General features: G+C 34.3%; 1 protein-coding gene across 2 annotated transcripts in view; it reads right to left on the bottom strand.

Moving 5' to 3' along the window:
* Positions 1 to 20,850, bottom strand: part of LOC111059567 (neural cell adhesion molecule 2) — a 374,852-nt gene extending 354,002 nt beyond the window's left edge. Inside the window, exon 1 of one of the 2 annotated variants that reach the window (XM_039428154.1) lies at positions 20,485 to 20,850. In XM_039428154.1, the coding sequence (XP_039284088.1) occupies positions 20,485 to 20,536 (52 nt within the window). In that variant the 5' untranslated portion in view covers positions 20,537 to 20,850. The remainder of the gene's footprint in view (positions 1 to 20,484) is intronic. The other variant, XM_039428156.1, reaches the window with a different exon arrangement.
* Between the last annotated feature and the right edge of the window lie 568 nt (positions 20,851 to 21,418).

Below are 21,418 nucleotides of genomic sequence, written 5' to 3' on the forward strand. Positions count from 1 at the left end.
ACTTTCCATTTTAAAAATGTATGCTTTGTACAAGGAATTTTGTGAAAATAATAATTCCAATCCTGTAAGCAGCAACACTTATAGGCGCATATTTTGCACTGAATATAACTTGTTCTTTTTTCGTCCAAAGAAAGATCAATGCTCACTATGTAATTTATTCTTACTGCATCCAATAGAAAAAAAGAAACATTGAAAGAATCTTATGATGCACATATAGCACGCAAAGATGAATGCAATTACATGAAACGAGCAGACAAAGAACGTTCACTAGAAGATGAAAGTTTCAAAACGATTACATTTGATTTGCAGAGTGTTTTACAACTTCCATCATCTGATGTGTCACAACTCTATTATAGCAGAAAGTTGTGTGTATTCAATCTCACATTGTATGATGGTGGTAAGGGGAATGATGCACATTTTTTTTTTTGGAACGAATTGAATGGTAAAAGAGGAAGCACAGAAATTGGGTCTGTTCTCTTCAAATACATTGAAAAGCTACCTGAAAATGTAAAAGAGTTGTCAATGTTCTCAGACACATGCGGTGGACAAAATAGGAATCAGCATGTATCTGCCATTTTGTTGTATGCAGTTACCAAAACGCATGTACAGGTAATAGAACAGAAGTTTCTGGAATCTGTCCATTCATTCATGGAGTGCGATTCAATGCACTCAGCAATTGAGAATGCAAAAAGGAATGTGCCAGTCTTCATCATGAATGACTGGAGAGAAATATTCAAGTCAGCAAGGTCAAAAAAAGGGAAAAGTAAGAAAAATCCATACAATGTAGAGGAGCTCAAACACTCTGATTTCTTTGATTTACAAAAACTGAGCTCAGCACTAATTCGCAACAGGAATGTCGATGTAGATGGCAACAAGGTAAGGTGGCTTTTAATGTCAAATGTTTTCGTTATGAGAAAGAACACCCGGGTACTATATTTTACAATAATATAGTCATTCAGATGACTTCAAAAAAATAATGGTATTTGGTCGTGGAAGACCCCGGAACTTGAATCCTCAACTTGTGAAAGCATACCCAAGTATTTTACCCATCAGTGCTGCTAAGAAGAAGGATCTCATCAGATTGTGCCAAAAAAACATAATACCAGAAGAATTGCACAACTGGTATCAAAACTCGCCATCAGTGGAGAAGAATAGTGAAAGATTGCCTGAGCCAGGAGTTTCTGACAACAGTGACGTAGAAGGTGAAGACGATTAGAGAATGTTCTGTTAGAGAATGTTAGAGAATCTCACCGTTCTTATAGCTTAGAAGATAATCTAATTAATTATTATTGAATTGTTTCTCAGTTTATTTATTGTTTTCAAAATAATCACTATGTACATATTAATATTTTTGCAAAGTATTGACTGCTATTTTCCCAAATCTCTTTCATCCAGTTGTCAGTATAATATGGGTGACAGAGTTTTTAGGTCTTATTATAATTATTTAAAACTACTTTTAGGTTATATTTTATGCAATTGTAATGTTATGTCATAGTTTTTTATATAGTTTGTTTATGAATAATGTCATTTGAGGACTTTAAATAATTATTATTCGAGTTATTTCGTGAGGTGGCAAATTAACAAGGATTAAGGTTCTTTGTGATGATTGAAAATTGTTTAAATGCTATAGTTTAATGTAATTGCTAGATGAGTATTGATGTCTGAAGTGATATAATAGTGTTTTCCACAATAATGATAAAAAAGGAGAAATATGACAAGAATAGCTTGCTTCTTTTGAATTGGTAAGGCTTAAAGATAATGTGAATAACTCATTCTTTTCCAAATCTATAATCATTTTTTTTTTAAATGAATAAATAAATTCAAGAAATTCTCGAATTATGCAGTACTCTTAATTTAAATCCTCAAATTCTAAGTTCAGATTGGAAAATATGAACTGAAATCTGTGTTTTAGGTTTCACATTCAATGTCATCATGTAACAACTAATCTAGTTTTTGATAGAGGAAAAAGTCATGAAGTACAGCTTTTCAATATTTAAAGCTTATAATTTTCTTCTGAATTTTTTTTTTTGTGGAAACATGAGTGTGTGTAGCTAGGTAAAATCAATTGTTTGTGTTAATATGAAGCTTTTATTGCGAAATTGTGAATTTTAGTTGATGAAAATATGCGAAATCTCAATTCACCGAAAAAGTTGAAAATGTTACTTAGTGACTTTACCTCTAAACTGACGATATGCGATGTACGATGAATCACCAGGAATTACATATATTCTTTCTATCTTCCATTTTAGGATGAATATAAGCCAAGCAAAATTGAAAAAAATTGTGAATTATTCTGACATTCTTCAGTAATAATAAATGCAATATGAACAACTCTCTTCCATGAGGTGAATAATTTTTTCCAACATTTTCTGGTTACTCAATGATAGGGGAGTGATAATTATTTGTATAGGTCTTCTAGGGAACCATTATCTACAGCTGGTACCAATCAACTACACTTGACACTACATGATCATCTTTCCATTCTTCGGTAGCCGCTTGGCCGACAATTTCGAAAACATAGGTCTGTAAAATGGATTAATAAATAATCATTATTAGCCACCCTATTAAAATTTCTGGTCAGAAACCATCCCCAATATTCACACAACATATTCCCAAAGTTTCATGCCGTTATGTCAAGTATTTTTCAAGTCATAGGGATCAAACAGACATTCATTTTTATGTATAAATATAGAAGATAGAAGATTTCATTCGTCTCAAACAAAAGCCTCTCTAAATGGAGGTAGAGAGGTAGAAAGGTTGACAACTTTCAGTTCTGTTGTTTTAACTTTTTTTTCAAATCACTTTCAAAAAGTTCATGTAGTACCTACTATTGTGTTTGAGACACTTTCTGGCGCTATCATAGTTTCACAACTATTCTTTTCCACACTCCTATCTCTTGCAGTCGTTGACCATATCTATAATAAAATAAAGAGTTGGCTTATACACACGTACGGGATAGGAAAATTATGTTTGACGCATCATCACGTCTGAACTACTGGACTAATTAACTTGAAATTTTGCATAAAGGCTAGATTCTTCATTAACCAAGGATGGTTATAGGCCTATTTTGAATTCTTCAAAATTTCATTACGTAAAGTTTTCAGATTATCAAGTTTGAAAATAGATCCTTGCGAAGTACGGGTTCCTGCTAGTTCATTGATAAATAAATACATTCTTGATTGTGAAAACGATCGGAACTATCATGAAAATACAATAATCTCAGGAGAATCTAATTTCATCTTTAGAACTATGATTACGAGATTAAATGATATGTAAAAATACTGAATACTCATTATCAAGTATGCTGAAGATGAAGATCAGTGACCGTTTCCTTCGAACAAAACATGTAATTCATGCTTGTAATGTAATTCATGCTTAGTACGAGTTCATTGCTAACAGTTTAAAAAGAATTGAGAAATGAGATTTAAGTGTGAACGTTTTTATTCAACTTTTAAAATTTTTTTCTTATGAAATAATGTGAAACTTAATTCAACAACTCCACTTGAACACGAGAGTGCAGCAACGCAACGAAAACACTGTTCCAGTTTGTTATTTGTAATCCTCACTAGTGCTAGTGCTCTGATAACAGCAATCATAGCAATGCTCGCTATGCTAATATCAATCAGAAGCTAGTTTGTGATGGCCAGGTGAGAGTGCAGTGCAAATGCTCGTGAAGCGGAGGATTGACTTGTTTGAGAAGCACTACCGTTGAACGTGATTAGGATGACAGGCCCCAGGGAGCAGGAGCCAAGCCCCAACTGTGGCAGAGCAGGGATCAGAATTGAGAAACAAAGGAATCATTCAGCGGGGACCATTGAGACTGGCACAGTAGCAGTGGCACCAGTCCGCTAATCTGGCACATCCTCATACAATCGTAGCAGATCAATTATCATGTTGACTAGGCCTAGTCGTCCATCTGCTATAGAAACAACACGAGTCCGATTCATATCAGTTTGTTGTATGGTTGCAGTTGTTTCACAAACGTTCTTCTTCTCCAACAGATCACATTTATAAATAAATAAATTTACATCTCTCTGAATAAACAGTTTTTCAACTGCTTTGTATTTCTATTTCCTCTTTTTAGGAGAAAACTGATTACAAGATGTGGATATAAATTTGGAACGCCTTCCGATGTTTGCATCCCAACTTGAACTGTTACTCGATAATCTAGAAAGTATCGAAATACACTTCCACAACCCACTTACAAGTTTAGCTTAGCTTATTTCGGACACGTTTCAGGCTCTAGTCCCAATCTTCAGTGTTAAGTTAGTATCTTGATACTGTATTGCGATTAAGGTACGGCGGTTTTGTAGAAAAGTGGCGGAAAGATTATTTATGTTGGAAGGTTGAAAGGGTCCGGATTACCATCATTCATTTCATGTAAATAGATAACTTAACTAGTAGTGGGCCCCCTAGGCTGGAGAGCTCGCTCATTAACTATTGTACTAACTTTGGAATCCTAAACTTTTCAATAAAACTTTATAATCTCCATATTCTCCCGTGTGGGAGAATAAGTCAGAATCAAATCAAATGGATGATAATTCACCATGAATATTTTTCTCATGCACTTTGAATGATATCCTGTTATATCCTCAAAGAGGTTGGGGATTAAATGATTGAGTCAATCATTTTTCTGAGCAACAACTTGATCTTTGGAATGGGTCAAAGAATATCTCTATAATCATCTGTAAATGTTAAGTTGGTTGATAAAAGGAAAGGGCAGTAATCTTCGAATGACGAACAAACAAACCCACAGACGACTCAAGGATCGTATTATCCTTACAGTTACTATAATATATTATGAAGACAGTTGCTTTTTTATTTGATTTGATTGCTATGAATATAAATAATGTAAATGCTCACTGGACGAGTTTACACCTTTGTCAAGTTCTTCTATGAGCAATTTCCATTCTACAGTATTTTTATATACTTACTCCTCAGCTCTACAGGTGTTCACAACGCTTGGCCTTTCTCACATAGCCTCTCCATCTGTCTCGATCCTCGGCCTGCCTCCTCCAGTTACGAACTCCAAGCGTCCTCAGATCGCGTTCCACATCATCCTTCCACCTATTTCTTGGTAAACCTTTTTTTCTTCTGTTATATATTTTCTCCTTCCATATACATTCCATCACTCTTCCATTCTCAACATATGCCCCATCCATCTTATTCTGCCAGCTTTTATCGACCGCACAATGTCTTCATTGTTAAAGAACTCCTCTAATTCAAAATTTTTTCATTCTCTCCAGAGACCATTCTCAAAAACAGTGCCCAAGATTCTTCTCACCACCTTTGTTTCAAAAACTCTCAGTCTCTGCATATCTCCAGCAGTGAGAACCCATGTTTCCTATCCGTAACACACCTCAGGCTTCACCAATGCGTTGTATAATTGTAATTTTGTAGCTATTTTTTGATATATTCACCTCATTTTTTATTCTCAATTCTTACATTGATATAAGTTGATATAAGATGTCTGTTTTAATACCAGAAGGGCAGTAGTGTCTAAGATTTAATTAATATAAAATAATTGTTAAATATAAATAACTATGTTTCAGGATTTTGAGTTTTTTAGAATTCATATTAGCTTTAATAATTCCTCAAGTTGTACTAAAGCTATAAAACAATATTAGGTCTTCCACATTTTATTCATAATTGATTTTCTTCATGCTTTTTGGCTATAAACTATAAATTTAAGCCATGACCAAGCAAGTGCTGACGAAAGACGTCATTCGCTTCTCTTATTGGTTCTCGTTGCATTGCATTAAACCGGCATTCAATCATTGTTGAATTTTAATAAACTTGTGCAACCAAAAGTATTCATGTTAATCATGATGTCATGAGAATTCCATCATCTTCCAACAATTTTATATGGATTGATATAATTGATAACTCTTTTATTATTGAAACCTGGGATTAAATTGGCTATATTTTAAAGAGATGGGAATGTGAAGTGAACAAAGGAATTAAGCTAAGTAATGACTTGTACCTAAATGCTTTATTGTTTCCAGATGATTTATTGATATTCCAGGGGAGCAAAGAATATAATTTCCTTATCTCTACGGATAAGTCAAAAGTTATGGCAAGTCCTGTCAGATCGAAGATAACAGAGTGCTGAAACAGATAGTTAATTCTAAGTATCTAGTCTGTGACATCAGCTTCAAAGCCGATCCGAATGTAGAGAATAAAATAGTTGAATAATTAAAATTATTTTATTTCAAATTATTGAAATTATTTCAGTGGATATTTGGCAATATTACTTGGTACCTTGTAAACAAGGTGATATGATAATCATTTGTCACAAATCAGTTGTTTGAATTATTCTAAATCATCAGAAAGTTTGTTATTTTATCTCAGTTCATTTTAGTCAATAAAAGCTATTATTCTAGCTCTTCAATGGTCTCTATTTATTACAATTTTATTGACTAAAATAAGTACCGGTAATCAAAATGCCAAAGAGGAAAACCCGGGATCGGAATAATGTTGAATCTCCATCACGGAATCAGGATAAGCCTACCGAATTATCTCGAAATGAACCCGTTGATACATCATTCAGCTCGGAATCAATTGGGAAAATTCTCAAACCAAAATGTCTAAGTGTGGATCCAGATTCTCCTAGTGCACCAATGGAATGGAGACACTGGAAAAGAATGCTGGATGCCTACTTGAAAGGAAACTATTACACTGAAAATACGAAATTGGATATCTTAGTTACCTTGCTGTCAGCTGAAAATTACAAATTGATAATAGATTGTACTACATTTGAGGAAAGTATCTCCATCCTTGAAGGCATCAAGAAGAAAAGCGAAATCTTTACAAGGTACCTTCTCTCTATAAGAAAACAAAAACAAGGTGAGTCCATCGATAATTTTTTCCTAAAACTGAAAGAACTCAGCCTAGAATGTAATTTTACAGCGATCTCTGCTACAGAGAATCGAGAGGAGCACATAAGAGAAGCATTGATTGCAGGTTTATATTCATCCGAAATCCGCCAACGAATTTTAGAAAGCCCAGATATGTCTTTGCATGAAACTCTCAATCGTACAAGAGCTTTTGAGTCTGCAAGAGATCAATCACAATGCTACAATAAATCTAATCCTCCATTTGAGCTTAATGCTTGCAAAGATACAGAAAATGCATCAAATCTAATTCCTAATCAAAAAGACACTTCAGACTCCTCATTATTATCAGCTGTTAGTATTAGTGGACAAGAATGCTTTTTTTGTGGCAACAAAAAACATTCTCGACTATTTTGCCCAGCGAAAAACGAACTTACTATAAACAAGGAGAAGAGTAAATTCTGTCAAAAGGAGATACGTTTCCTAGGATTTTTAGTTGGAAATAAATCATTATCAATCAAATCAATAGAGCCTTGAGCCTCTACTTAATATGCCCCCACCTCCTAATCCCAAAACTCTTCAGAGAACTGTGGGCTTCTTCGCACATTACTCTCGATGGATACAAAATTTGTCAAGTAAAATTGATGCGTTGGCACATGCCTTGGCACACTCTTCCCTCTTCAAGGAAAGGCCCTTGCAGCTTTTGAAGATCTTTGCAAAGAGGTAGCTGCAGCTGTGCAACATGTGGAAGGATGAAGGAGGCATTCTCACTGTAGACACTGATGCCTCACATTTCTGCATAGCAGCAACACTATCTTACAATCAACGTCCCAATGCATACTGTTGCACACCAATGCTAAACCAAAGTGAAAAACGACACTCATCAGTTGAAAAAAAGGCATATGCCATTGTAGAATCTATTAGGAAGTGGCGTCATTACTTATCTGGTCGTTTCATTCAACTTATTACTGATCAAAAATCTGTTTCATTCATGTTCAATAGCGCGGCAAGAGGCAAGGTGAAGAACGAAAAAATCATGAGGTGGCGCCTTGAGCTATCTCAATACACCTATGAGATCATTTACCGACCTGGAAAAGAGAACATAACTGCTGACGCTCTTTTTTTCGAGCATGTGTGATGATGAGATGTATCACATCAAATCAAGACTTGATAAAATATCTTCAGGACCTCTGCCACCCCGGCATCACAACATTTTTTCACTGGACTAAAGCTCATAACCGTCCATACTCGGTAGATGACATCAGAAAAGTCTGCATGGAATGCAAGATCTGCTCAGAGCTGAAGCCAAGATTCAACTGTTTCAAAGGAAAATTGATAAGAGCAACTCGGCCTTTTGAAAGGATCAACATTGACTTCAAAGGACCCCTGCCATCATCAACTGGAAACAAGTATATCCTCACTATTGTGGATGAATATTCGAGATTTCCCTTTGCCTATCCCTGTCGATACATGTCATCAGAAATAGTAATTCAAAATCTCAATGACTTATTCACCACATACGGCTATCCTTCATACATACACACTGATAGAGGGACCTCTATCTCTATCAAAAGATGGCAAAGATTACTTAATGTCCAAGGGTGTAGCTACCAGTTCCACAACACCTTACAACCCTCAAGGTAATGGACAGGTGGAACGCTACAATGGAATAATTTGGAAGACAATCCGTTTAGCCCTACGGTCCAGGAACATGGATACTTCTCACTGGGAAAAGGTACTCTTAGAATCACAAAGCAGCATTCGCTCGCTTCTCTGCATGACCATCAATTGCACACCTCACGAGCGAATGTTCATTCATCCTCGTAGTCCCACATCTATGACAAACTTGCCATCCTGGCTGATCAACGCCAAGGAGGCATGGATGAAGACCTTTGTAAGACGCAGTAAGCATAATCCTGAAGTTGAAAAGGTAGAAATTATTCATTTGAACCCACATGTCGCTCAAGTAAGACTTTCTGATGGAAGAGAAGTTTCTGTCAACATTGACCCCGGTAGGTTCAACTACTGAGAGGGAAGAATGATATTATAATCATATGTCATAAATCAGTTGTTTGAATTATTCTAAATCATCAGAAAGTTTGTTATTTTATCTCAGTTTATTTTAGTCAATAAAAGCCATTATTCTAGCTCTTCAATGATCTCTATTTATTACACAAGGTAAGGGGGAAAACAATGATGAAATTTTATGAAGTAATGGCTGTGTCAGCCCTCCCCTATGGTAGCGAATCGTGGATCCCTACTGAGCCACATGAAAGTAGAGTGAAATGCTGTAGTAGTCTGAAATGCTGTTCTTACGGCGGACAAAAGGTTTGTGATCGAAGAGACCACATCAGAAACTATGATATTCCGTCGAGTTCAAAATCTATTGCCTGAAAGCACCAACATCGTCCTTCAATAAAACAAATGTATTCTAATTCTATACCACTCCAGTCGACGTAATAACGCATGCAGACGATGAATGTGACTTTATACAGACAAGATATGATATATAAGCATATAATAATTATTATTAGGTGGAAGTTTAATGAATTCATCATGGATAGCAATATGTTAAATGTTTTTCTGAATAGTATATTATTTTCCCTCCTTCACCCCCTAAAGTTGCCGCTACAACTGCAAGAATGAAAAATGCCTAAACGATAAGTAACGATTTTCCAATACATTTCTTGAGAATACATAGTTGTTCTTGAACTGAAAATACACATAACTCAACATGAAATTGACTTTGATTCAATCTTGTTCTCTAATCATCCGTTTCCTTTGATCATCTGGAAAACGAAAAGTATCATTTTCATAATAATACGTGAATGAGAGAAGCGTGAATTATTTCAAAGTGCAGTATCATGTACTGCAGTAGCAAGGGCAACTGAGCGAGAGAGCGACTGACCCAGTAATTAAAATGACCCAGGACTCTAGCAATAACGATATTCTGACCCCTCATAATATAGATGATGCTACAAATTCACATTAAGGCAATTCCCAGCAACTTCAATGAACTTGAATGGAAATTGAGCAACATGATACAATCATTTTCAAAATGAAAACACAAATTTGAAAATGTCAACCACTTTTTACTTTCCTTGCCCTATTACCATAAGTAAGGAAAGTATTGCTTTCCGAAAAAAAATTAAGGTACCTTAATTTGCAAATTTCTATACGTTAAAAGGTACCCTGAGTCCAAAAAAAGTGTGAAAACGTTGTCAAAAACAGGGTTTTTCGCGATTTTCTCGAAAACGGTTCCAACGATTTTGATCAAATTTATACTTGAAATATAAAGTCATTGATAAGCTCTATAACTGCCATAAGTCCCATATCTGTAAAAATTTCAGGAGCTCCGCCCCATCTATGCAAAGTTTGATTTTAGATTCCCAATTAACAGGCTTTAAATACAATTTAAACAGAAAATTCCAAGTGGAAAAGATTGAGCATGAGAATCTTTACAATTAATGTTTAATAAATTTTTCACCTGAAATTGAAAATATGTTCGAAATTCAAGAAAATGTGGTTATACAATTGCAAACTGTTGGCAACTGTTGATTCTATTAAATCATTCATATGAAGAGATAGCAAACCGTGTGTCTCCAGCCTCATTGTCCTGTCACCAGCTGGCTTGGATCTTTGAATAGTGGACTTGAGATGCGCGGGAACACTAGCGTCAGGTGATGAATTTTCATAACGGCAAGGAAAGTTGTGTGAGTGCGTCACACCAGATTTTCATTATTATAAAATAATTTAATTTAAATTTGTCTTTTCATTATGGAAAAGTACCACAACATCACTCACAACACAGCTGTAACATTATTATTTCAAAATGTTTATTCTTTGTAGAAATTACGTAGAACTCACACAACATGACATTCTTTATCTATCAGATTATATATTAAGTAGAGGTGAATTGCATTATTCAGCAGGATGGTGAATTCTAATAGGGGGAGTAATCTATATATTCAATGCACAGTTCAACCCTGAGATCTCAGTAACCACTGAATCAATCTTCAAGTTTAAAACGTCAAATTGAAGGGGATGATGAGTAAGTTTGCAGAAATGAGTTTATGTTTTCTCTAAGATCCAATATTATTTAATAATATTTGTCCATTCCACAAATCCCTAAACTTGACTGTAACGCGCACATATCATTCCGTGGTCATTTTTGAGTAACAGTCGTGAAAGATGTCTCAATTTCTCCGTTACGTCTAGCATAATAAGAAACGTAATGATGATAAGTCGAAATCACAGGCAAACACCTCGGAAACAAGATGGCCGCCAAAATTTTTAGGATTTTCTATATTGCTTGTATTTCAATAACCATTCAAGATATTCAACCGTTTTTCGAACGAAAATATTTCGTTAATAAGTCTCCCTCTACAAATTTTTTTCCATGAAATTTCCCTCTAAAATGCATATTTCATGCGCCAAAATGTTTTAAGCTTAAAAATGACATCCAATTTAAAACTATGTCACGCGTACTTTGTAAAAAGAAGAGAAAAGAAAATGAGAAAGAGAGGAAAAGACAGAGAAAGAAAAAAAGAAAAAGGAAGAAAGAGAAAACAAAAAAGAATAGAGAGAAAGATATAGAGAAAAATAAATAAAATAATAGAGAGAGTGAAAGAAATAGAAGAAGAGAAAGGGAAAGAGAAAGAGAGAGATGGGTAAAGAAAAAAGAAAATAAATCGAGAAAAAAAGGAGGATGAGAGAGAAAGAAATAGAGAAAGTCAAAGAGAAAGAGAAGGAGATAGGAGAAGAAGATGGGAAGAAGGAAAAGAAAGAAGAGGAGAAGAAGAAGTCGGAGAAGAAGAAGAAGAAGTCGGAGAAGAAGAAGAAGAAGAGAAGAAGAAGAAGAAGAAGAAGAAGAAGAAGAAGAAAGAAGAAGAAGAAGAAGAAGAAGAAGAAAAAAAAAAGAAAATAAATCGAGAAAAAAAAGGAGGATGAGAGAGAAAGAAATAGAAAAAGTCAAAGAGAAAGAGAAGGAGATAGGAGAAGAAGAAGAAGAAGGAAGAAGAAGAAGAAGAAGAAGAAGAAGAAGAAGAAGAAGAAGAAGAAGAAGAAGAATGACAACCTGACAAAATTTTTAATTTAGTTACCAGAACAACTGTTTCGAACAGGTACTCTCTCTCGATTATAGTTCTATATTAACATAATCTATTTCTATAGTTCTATATTATGGTATGGACATTTCAATTATAATTTTAAGATATTGGAATAAGAAGAATATACATGCTAAAAGACGAACTTTAAACCCTTAAAAACCACCCTTACAGTTAAAATATCGCCAAAAGATTTCTTAGTGCGCCTCTAAAGGGCCAACTGAACATACCTACCAAATTTGAACGTTTTTGGTCCGGTAGATTTTTAGTTCTACGAGTGAGTGAGTGAGTGAGTGAGTGAGTGAGTTAGTGAGTGAGTGAGTGAGTCAGTCAGTCAGTGAGTGAATGCCATTTCGCTTTTATATATATAGATTCATTAAGATCATAGTCTAAAGCCGGTCATGAAGGCAGAAAGTTTGGAGTTTTCTTAAATACGCGTAGAACATGTATAATATAGAGCATTTCTTTATAGCCTACTTACTTCATGAAGACTCTAGTAACGTTCATTTGCAGACAATGTCATTTTTTTATTAAAGTTTCAGCTATATATATAAAATTCTTATCTCACTGACTCACTGATCACGATTTCTGGAAAACTAATGTATTGATTGCAACAAAACTTTGAATAAAGCCTCCTTATACGTCCTAGGTGCTCACTAAGAAATCTTTTGGCGATATGTCAACTCTAAGGGTGGTTTTTAAGGGTTTAAAGTTCGTCTTTTAGCATGTATATTCTTCTTCTCCCAATCTCCTAATTATAATAGAAATTCCCATATCATATGTTACTATAGAACTATAATCTAGAAAGAGAGTACCTCTTCGAAACAGTTGTTAACTGGCAACTAAATTAATTATTTTGTCAGGTTGGCATCAAGTTGAGATGACTCCATTAGGTTGGCACCAAGTTGAAGAACTAATAAAAATCCATCTACCCAGAATAAATTGATTGGGCACTGCTGCTTCAATCAGAGCTATTCCTGGGAGTAAAGATAATTTTTATTTTTCATAAAACAAACTTTTATGACGGGAGTTGCTTCTATCAATTGATCCTATAATATCAATACTAATTTTGTTAGTATATCCGACAGATCACGAAAACTGCTTAAACAATTTCGATGAAATTTTAATAATTCAGTATGATGTATGGAGGGCATTTTTATAACTTCAGAAGTGTCCGTTGTGGACTCTGTTTGGAAAGAATGAGGAAATTCGGCCAAAATTTAACTTGGGCGAAAGAAAGGGGTTATTTATTAAAACGGCCAAATAGCTGTTGTTGCTTTTCCTAATGTTAAAATATCTTCCATAGAAGTAAGGCGCTTTTCCCATGTATTATTCTAAAATATTGTTGAACATTGAGAAAATAGAAGGTAGCTTTCGAAAAAAATATTGGAGAATATGCATAACAGTTCGTTGACTGTCAGTATTCTTCATTAATAGCATCAATGCTCCCCATTTAAACAATGCTGACACATTGATGTGTATCTTACTATAATTTGATTACTTTAGATCAGATGAAGATAAAAATGTTGATGATCGCTACTGTTTCAATTTCAATCATGTTTGACATTTTTAGTTTTGATGCCAGCTGTTATTATTATGTGAAATGAGCTCTTATTGAATGGAATCATAATCATTGAAGTCAATCATACAAAGAAAGCAATTTCTGTTTGAATATGTGTGTTTGTGGATATGTATGTATGTCGGACGAATCTCGAAAACGGCTCTAACGATTTTGATTAAATCAGGAATATAGTGTGTTTGCGACAAAAAACATGATTTTGGAACAGGTCTCAACTCTGGGAAGATTCGCTGACGTTCCTTGTGAAAGGATTATTGGTCCCTCAAGTAGCAGCTGATCAGAAAAAATCTGGTGTGGCGCACTCACACAACTTTCCTTGCCGTTATGAAAATTGATCACCTAGACGCGCATCTCAAGTCTACTGATACTAACTATTACTAGTAATTCTGTGAACAGTAGACCCCACGCAGTATTCTCATCCACAAGTACCTGATTGAAACTATAGACCTTATGGAAATACAGCAATAGACTGGCTTCTCCACACATCTGTGTAATCACTTGTCAGCTGATTTATGATGAATAATTCTATAGTCTGATTTTTACTTAAATATTGGTGTATGAAGGAGGCTCCTTTTTCCTTTCATATTATCCTTGAAATGCAAAATTTCCAAAAACCTTGTATATACGTCGACGCGCAATTAAAAAAGGAACATACCTGTAAAATTTCATGTAAATCTATTACCGCGTTTCGCCGTAAATGCGCAACACCCTATAAACATTTAAACATTAAGAGAAATGCCGTCGACTTGAACTCACTTCGCTCGGTCAATGAATGGACTCTTATGTATGAATGAACTTTCATGTAAGGAAGAATCAGTGGATTGGCTGCTTTTACACTTTTGGATAAGTGAAAAGAAAAATAAGCGACAGGCTATGCCAAAAATTCCAGAATAAGCAACAGATCCATGTATACCAGAGTCATCAAATTCCGAATCAACTTAATTTGGAATTTATTCTTCAATTGCATCAAGCAAAATCAAGAATAATAAGATCACTGCTAATTTGATAAATGTCAACGGGAAATATTAATCGCCAATGAATAAAGTCGAGGTTGACTTTTAAGCCCCGCCCAATATTCTACAAAATTCGCTGCAATCAGACTAATATTCTACAGAACACTTTCAACACATCAATTCATTATTCGAATGATTTGACTCAATACTTTTCATGCCAAGTTGTGGCCCAATCTCAAAAACTATTATAACAATTTTGATAGAATTTAGATTAAAAATGTTTCACATAAATAATATCATCTTTTGATTCCCGTAGCGAAGCACGGGTGCCCTGCTAGTCTATATATATAAAAGCGAAATGGCACTCACTCACTGACTGACTGACTGACTGACTTACTCACTCACTCACTCACTCACTCACTCACTCACTCACTCGCATAACTAAAAATCTACCGGACCAAAAACGTTCAAATTTGGTAGGTATGTTCAGTTGGCCCTTTAGAGGCGCACTAAGAAATCTTTTGGCAATATTTAAATACGCGTAGAACATGTATAATATAGAGCATTTCTTTATAGCCTACTTACTTCATGAAGACTCTAGTAACGTTCATTTGCAGACAATGTCATTTTTTTATTAAAGTTTCAGCTATATATATAAAATTCTTATCTCACTGACTCACTGATCACGATTTCTGGAAAACTAATGTATTGATTGCAACAAAACTTTGAATAAAGCCTCCTTATACGTCCTAGGTGCTCACTAAGAAATCTTTTGGCGATATGTCAACTCTAAGGGTTGTTTTTAAGGGTTTAAAGTTCGTCTTCTAGCATGTATATTCTTCTTCTCCCAATCTCTTAATTATAATTGAAATTTCCATATCATATGTTACTATAGAACTATAATCTAGATAGAGTACCTCTTCGAAACAGTTGTTAACAGGCAACTAAATTAATAATTTTGTCAGGCTGGCATTAAGTTGAGTTGACTTTGTTAGGTTGGCACCAAGTTGAAGATTTAAATGCATTTATCGCAGAAAAATTGATTGGGCACTGCTACTTCAATCCTGGGAATATTATATTACTAGCCGTCAGGCTCGCTTCGCTCGCCATATCCGTTTAGCTAGACGTTGAGTCTGGACCCCCGACTGGATTGTTCTAACATATGATAAAAGTGCTCAAATTAAATCTCATTCTCGGACGATCCAGTCGGGGGTCCAGGGGGCGGAGCCCCCTGGCTAGACGGATATGGCGAGCGAAGCGAGCCTGACGGCTAGTATGTTATATAATTATCACGTGAAGCGTGATTCTGAATAAGATATGAGATTTTAGCGATGGTAATTCTATTTTGACGTATGATATATGAAAGTAGTAAGACTAGAAAGTCCAAAGACTATCATCATATAAAAGTAGTCATCTGATTAATTCAGAAAGCAACATCATTAAATAAAATAAATAAACAAATTAGATTTTAAGAGAAAAGCTCAAAGTATAGATTAAGAAAATGAAAATGTGAATGTGTGGAACTAATAAAAGATTTATTGATTTATATCAGGATATTGATTTATATCAGGATATTGATTTATATCAGGATATTGATTTATATCAGGATATTGATTTAAAGAATAATATCCTACATTTTTTGGGGCTCGTCCGGGATTGGATTGAATTTAACGGGATATCTGAAGTTTTGTAGCAGAGGAGTTGAATATTGATCTACCTACTAATCCGGGAGTTGTACAATTAAGTAGATTGATTACTGAATCAGAAGGCTACAAGAAAGAGTTCATCAAGAAGCTGTTGGAGAGTGTGAAGGCAGATACAGTAGAGAAAATGATGAAGAACGAGAACGAGAGGAAAGGGAAAAGAACGAGAAGTGAGACGGAGAACGCGAACGTGAGTAAAAGGAACGAGAAGAGAGAATATTTGCTTTACAACTTGAGCAGCAATTGGAATTAAAGAAATTAGAGTTGGAAGCAAGAAGGAATGATGCGGACATTTCAATAGTGAGTAGAAATAATGATTTTTTGAAACGTATGACTCGATTTAACATGGATAATGATATAAGCATCTTTTTGACCTTATTTGAAAGACAAATTAATAGACACAATATAACCAAAGAGGACTGGGTCACGTATCTAATGGCACTCTTGCCACTAGAAATAGTGAATATTATTACAAAAGAGCCTGATCCACTTGCAAAAGACTATGATCATATAAAACGTTAATTGCTCAAACGATTTAAGCTCAGTCCGGAGCAATAATTCCGATAAAAATTTGCTTTTCATAGGTAAGAAAGTTCCTTTACGTGGCGATATTCTGCTTTTGAACTCAAAAACTCTTTTAATGAATGGATAGAAGGTTTACAAGTGAATGACTACGAAAGCCTGTAAGAGTTAATTGTAGTTGATCAGATTAGACGAAGAATACCAAACGAAATTCGTGAAAAACTGATTGATGATCTACCTAAAATTGTGAAGACAAAAGAACTTGTGAATAAGTTAGATGATTACCAAGCAACAAGACATACTTTTAGAAGGAAATGCATCAGTCGTGAAATTTCGAATTCAGTTGATTCTCTTCCTGTACCTCAAAATATTAAATCAGGAAATGAAAAAAGTACCGATAGAAAAAATCAGATTTACCTGTATCATATAGATGTGGTTGAAAAAGAAACAAATCTTGATATCAATCATATAGAAGATCTTTCAGTTTGTAATACTATACAGCCTTGTAAGAAAGAACTTACGAATGCAAAAACTAAATTGAAATCAAAAATATTATCACTTGTAATGTGAAAATAGATAGATCAACTAAGGAGAGCAACACAATCGAAAGAAATAAATCGAAAATAAATATGCAAGCAATCAACAATACCCAAATACTTCAGTATAATTGAATGAAAATTATGAACATTTATAGTGTAGAGAAAGAGAGCTTAATCAACATAATTAAAATAATTTCTAAGAGTATTGATATTCCCCTTAATGAAAACACAATCTATCGATGCTACCGAATGCCATCTCGGAACTCAAAGGTTATTTCTCCTATTATATTGAAATTCAACAGCGAATCGGACAAGAGAGGATTCCTATCGTCGGCGCGGAAGTCATCTGAGATTCTGAAGACTGGGCTGCTGGGTATAGAACCTAACAAACCAATTTTTGTTCAAGAATTGATGCCACCCTACTTTTATTCGCTATTCAAACGTGCAAAGGATATTCAATCAATAGGTGTGCTCAAGTATATGTGGTTCAGGAATAACGAGCTGCTGATTAAGAAATCAAACTCAAATGGTGCTTTGGTTGGGGATAATTCTCAGTACTCGATAGACAATTTGAAATGTTGGAGGATTGTGTAATGTGTTTATTTAATTATGTGTAATTTATGTTTGTTTTATTTAGTGAAGGGTTGAGGGCAAGCCAATTTGTCAGAATGGCCAAGTGTAGGATATGAGATTTTAGCGATGGTAATTCTATTTTGACGTATGATATATTATCATCATATGAAAGTAGTCATCTGATTAATTCTAAAAGCAACATCAAAATCAAAGTCAAATCAAAATCCATTCATTGCCAAAGACAAATTACAATTTGTATAGGCTACGTCATGAGAAAATTACATAAATCATTACATTATATAATCATACAACATAGAAACAACAAGAAATCATCACATCAACATCTTAAAAATTCTCCATATTGATGGCAATATATTCATCATTGTTATAAAAACAGTTTCTTATTAGAAAATCCTTAATTTTGAATTTATATTCACTCACAAGTAAGCCTCTTATATGTAACGGTAACTGATTATAAAACCTAATTGAACAAGCCCTAAAACTAATATGACTAGATTTATATCGACAATATTCGTTTCTAAGGTTCAACCTATTTCTTGTGTTGTGCGAATGAACATCAAAATGACTAGAGAATGAGAGCAAGTTAGTCTTTACAAATAAAAAACATTGAAAAATAAAAATACACGGCAAACACATAATTTTATAATAGCAATAGCGGTTTGCATTGCGTAAGGGGAGGAACATTACACATGGTTCTTATTGCTCTTTTTTGCAAAACAAAAAGTGAATGGGAATTACTTCAATTGGCCCATAATATAGCTCCATACAAAAGATGTGAATGCACATAACTATAGTAGACATTTACTAAATTTTTTTGAGACACTATTCCCTTTAATCTTCTCAACATAAAAACACCTCTTGTAACCTTGGGGATAGTGCAGTCAATATGACACTTCCATTTCATATTATTCTGTATATTGATGCCTAGATATTTGACAGAATGCCCTGAATTCCAGTTATTATAGGATACAGATGAGTTGTGCGTTTTGTTCAAATTCAGAGCAAGTTTATTAGCATTACACCAATCAGACATTAGTTCTAATTTTTCATTTATTAAGGTTTCTCTTCTGTTGAAATCGGTCACGATATTCAGGCACACATCATCTGCATACATATAACAAGTTGTGCTCTCGTCCTCAATATTGCCTAGCAGATCATTCATGTAGATAATAAACAGTAATGGTCCTAGAATTGAGCCTTGAGGCACTCCATTAATAACAGGCTTGTTAACCAGACACGTCTCCATTAAAATACATCTGTCTGAGATTAAATATGACTTTATAAGTGCTAAAGATCTACAATGAAAACCAAAACTTCCCAGTTTAGAAAGTAGAATGTCATGAGAGACAGTGTCAAACGCTCTTGACATATCAAATAGTCTTGCTTTCAAAGAATTTTTACCATTTAATATTTCCTGGATGAAAGACATAACTGCCTGGCATGTAGTATGGTTTTTCCTGAAGCCAAATTGCTTGCAAGATAGCAAGTTATTTTTCTCAATGAAATCGACTATCTGCTGAGCTATTAGAAATTCAAAAGCTTTGGAAAAAAATGGTACTATAGATATTGGCCTATAGTTGCTACATAGGTTGAGGTCACCTTTTTTAAAAATCGGGACAACTTCAGACAGCTTAAGCATATCAGGAAAGGTACTGGAGTCAATACAATGATTAAAGATATGACAAAGAACTGTTGATTGCTAGCTTTACATAATATGAAGGAATTCAAATGAAAAATATCCAAACAGCTACTATTACTTAGAGAGTTCAATGCAAGGAACACTTCTTTCACGGCTACATGGTGGAATGAGAAAGATGGACCTCCTTTTTCTACTTTATTTAAATAGTGGGAGACAGTATTTGGTATTGCAGCCAGAGCCTCATTTATGCTGTCAACATAAAACACGTTGAAGTTTTCAGAACTCAGGTCTACATTTTTTGGCGTGAAGCAGATTTAATATTCAATGAAAGGTTGTCTTTGATTATCTTCCACATTATTTTGGGCTTATTACATGCATTATTGACTAGATTATTATGGAATTTCAATTTTGCTTGTTTCACTTTCTTATTGTACTGACACTTCATATTCTTATAAATTTCCTTGTATATATCTATATTACATTTTTTTATTAACTCATAAAAATATAAACAGGTTTCCTTCATAGCAGTGAGTTCATCAGTGTACCAATCTTTATAAGGGGAGCGCTGTTTATTAGGCTTAATTGTTTTCACAGGAAATAAACAGTTAACATACAACAAAAACATATTCTTTCAATTTCTTTCAAATTAAACAGATTCTTTCAAAAACATACAATAACTATTTATCATCGTTGATAAAATAAATAAACAATTTAGTTTTTAAGAGAAAAGCTCAAAGTATAAATTAAGAAAATGTGAATGTGTGGAACTAATAACAGTTTTATTGATTTGTATCAGGATATTGATTTAAAGAATAATATCCTACATTATGAAGCAGCAAAGATGGTCTATTTCTTGTTTCAAATGTTTTAAAGGAACATTAAAACAGGATCGTTTTTCCTTCATGTCATTGATGTCAATGGACAGTGAATATATTCTATGTGAATAGCCTTCCACAATTTACTGAAATAACCTTGAAGCAGTTTCAGGTGAAACTTTTATTGTAATGTCCTACTCACCTCTTGTGAGAAAGATGACAAGTAGAGCTGTACTCATGAACTGGTAATCCATGTTGTCCGAAAATTTGGAAGAGTCTCTAAGCAATATTATGAATCACTACACAATTAATATATTATTTCTCCTGAATGTACTCCAACAAGATCTATTTAAAGGAAAAACTTTTTCCAAGTGCAACCAGCAATACAATAACTCGAACCAATAACGAATGCTATATCATTATGATGCCGTTCTCGTTCAATGAAATTATCGGATGGTCCGGCGTGATTTAAGAACACGTTGTACAATAGTTGTTCAATGAACTCACTGGTTGTCTAGCAGCAACATAACCCTACTTACTTGTTGACAGATAAGTTTGAACTGCCGCCGGGCGGCCGGATACATTTTGATTCGCTCCCCCTTCCACCAACCCATTACTCCACCAACATACACACGGCACAGTTCGGAGAAGGTCGGCTCTTTTCGGCAGTTCTTACACACAAACTCCAACGCCGACCAAACTGAAAAACGTATTCGATTTACTTGCAAACCACTCAAACAATAAATCTAATAAATCCATCGTTGACTTTCCACAAGCGATATCGTTTAAATATTTGATTTTTCTACATTGAACTATTTCAGAGATACGACTATGTAGCTTTTGAACGTTATTGAATTAGTTAGGCTATTAGAAATATGATTCGTGGGAGTTAAAAAAGGGAAAATTCTCTAGAACCTTGACTTCTTTTTGGATTTTTTATCTGAAGTGTTTCACAAGATACACAACTTTGAATATGCGAGAAATTTGCTATATTTTCCTTATTTCCACAGTCTTGCATGGTAGAGAATTTCATGCTCTATAAGCTGAGTTGCCTTATATCCATCTTGCATCACTATTTGTTATCAAAAATAACTGTCGAGACTGTGGAAATGAGGAAAATATTTCAAATTTTTTAA

This window comes from Nilaparvata lugens, chromosome 5 (assembly GCF_014356525.2).
Source record: "Nilaparvata lugens isolate BPH chromosome 5, ASM1435652v1, whole genome shotgun sequence".
Lineage (NCBI taxonomy): Eukaryota > Metazoa > Arthropoda > Insecta > Hemiptera > Delphacidae > Nilaparvata > Nilaparvata lugens.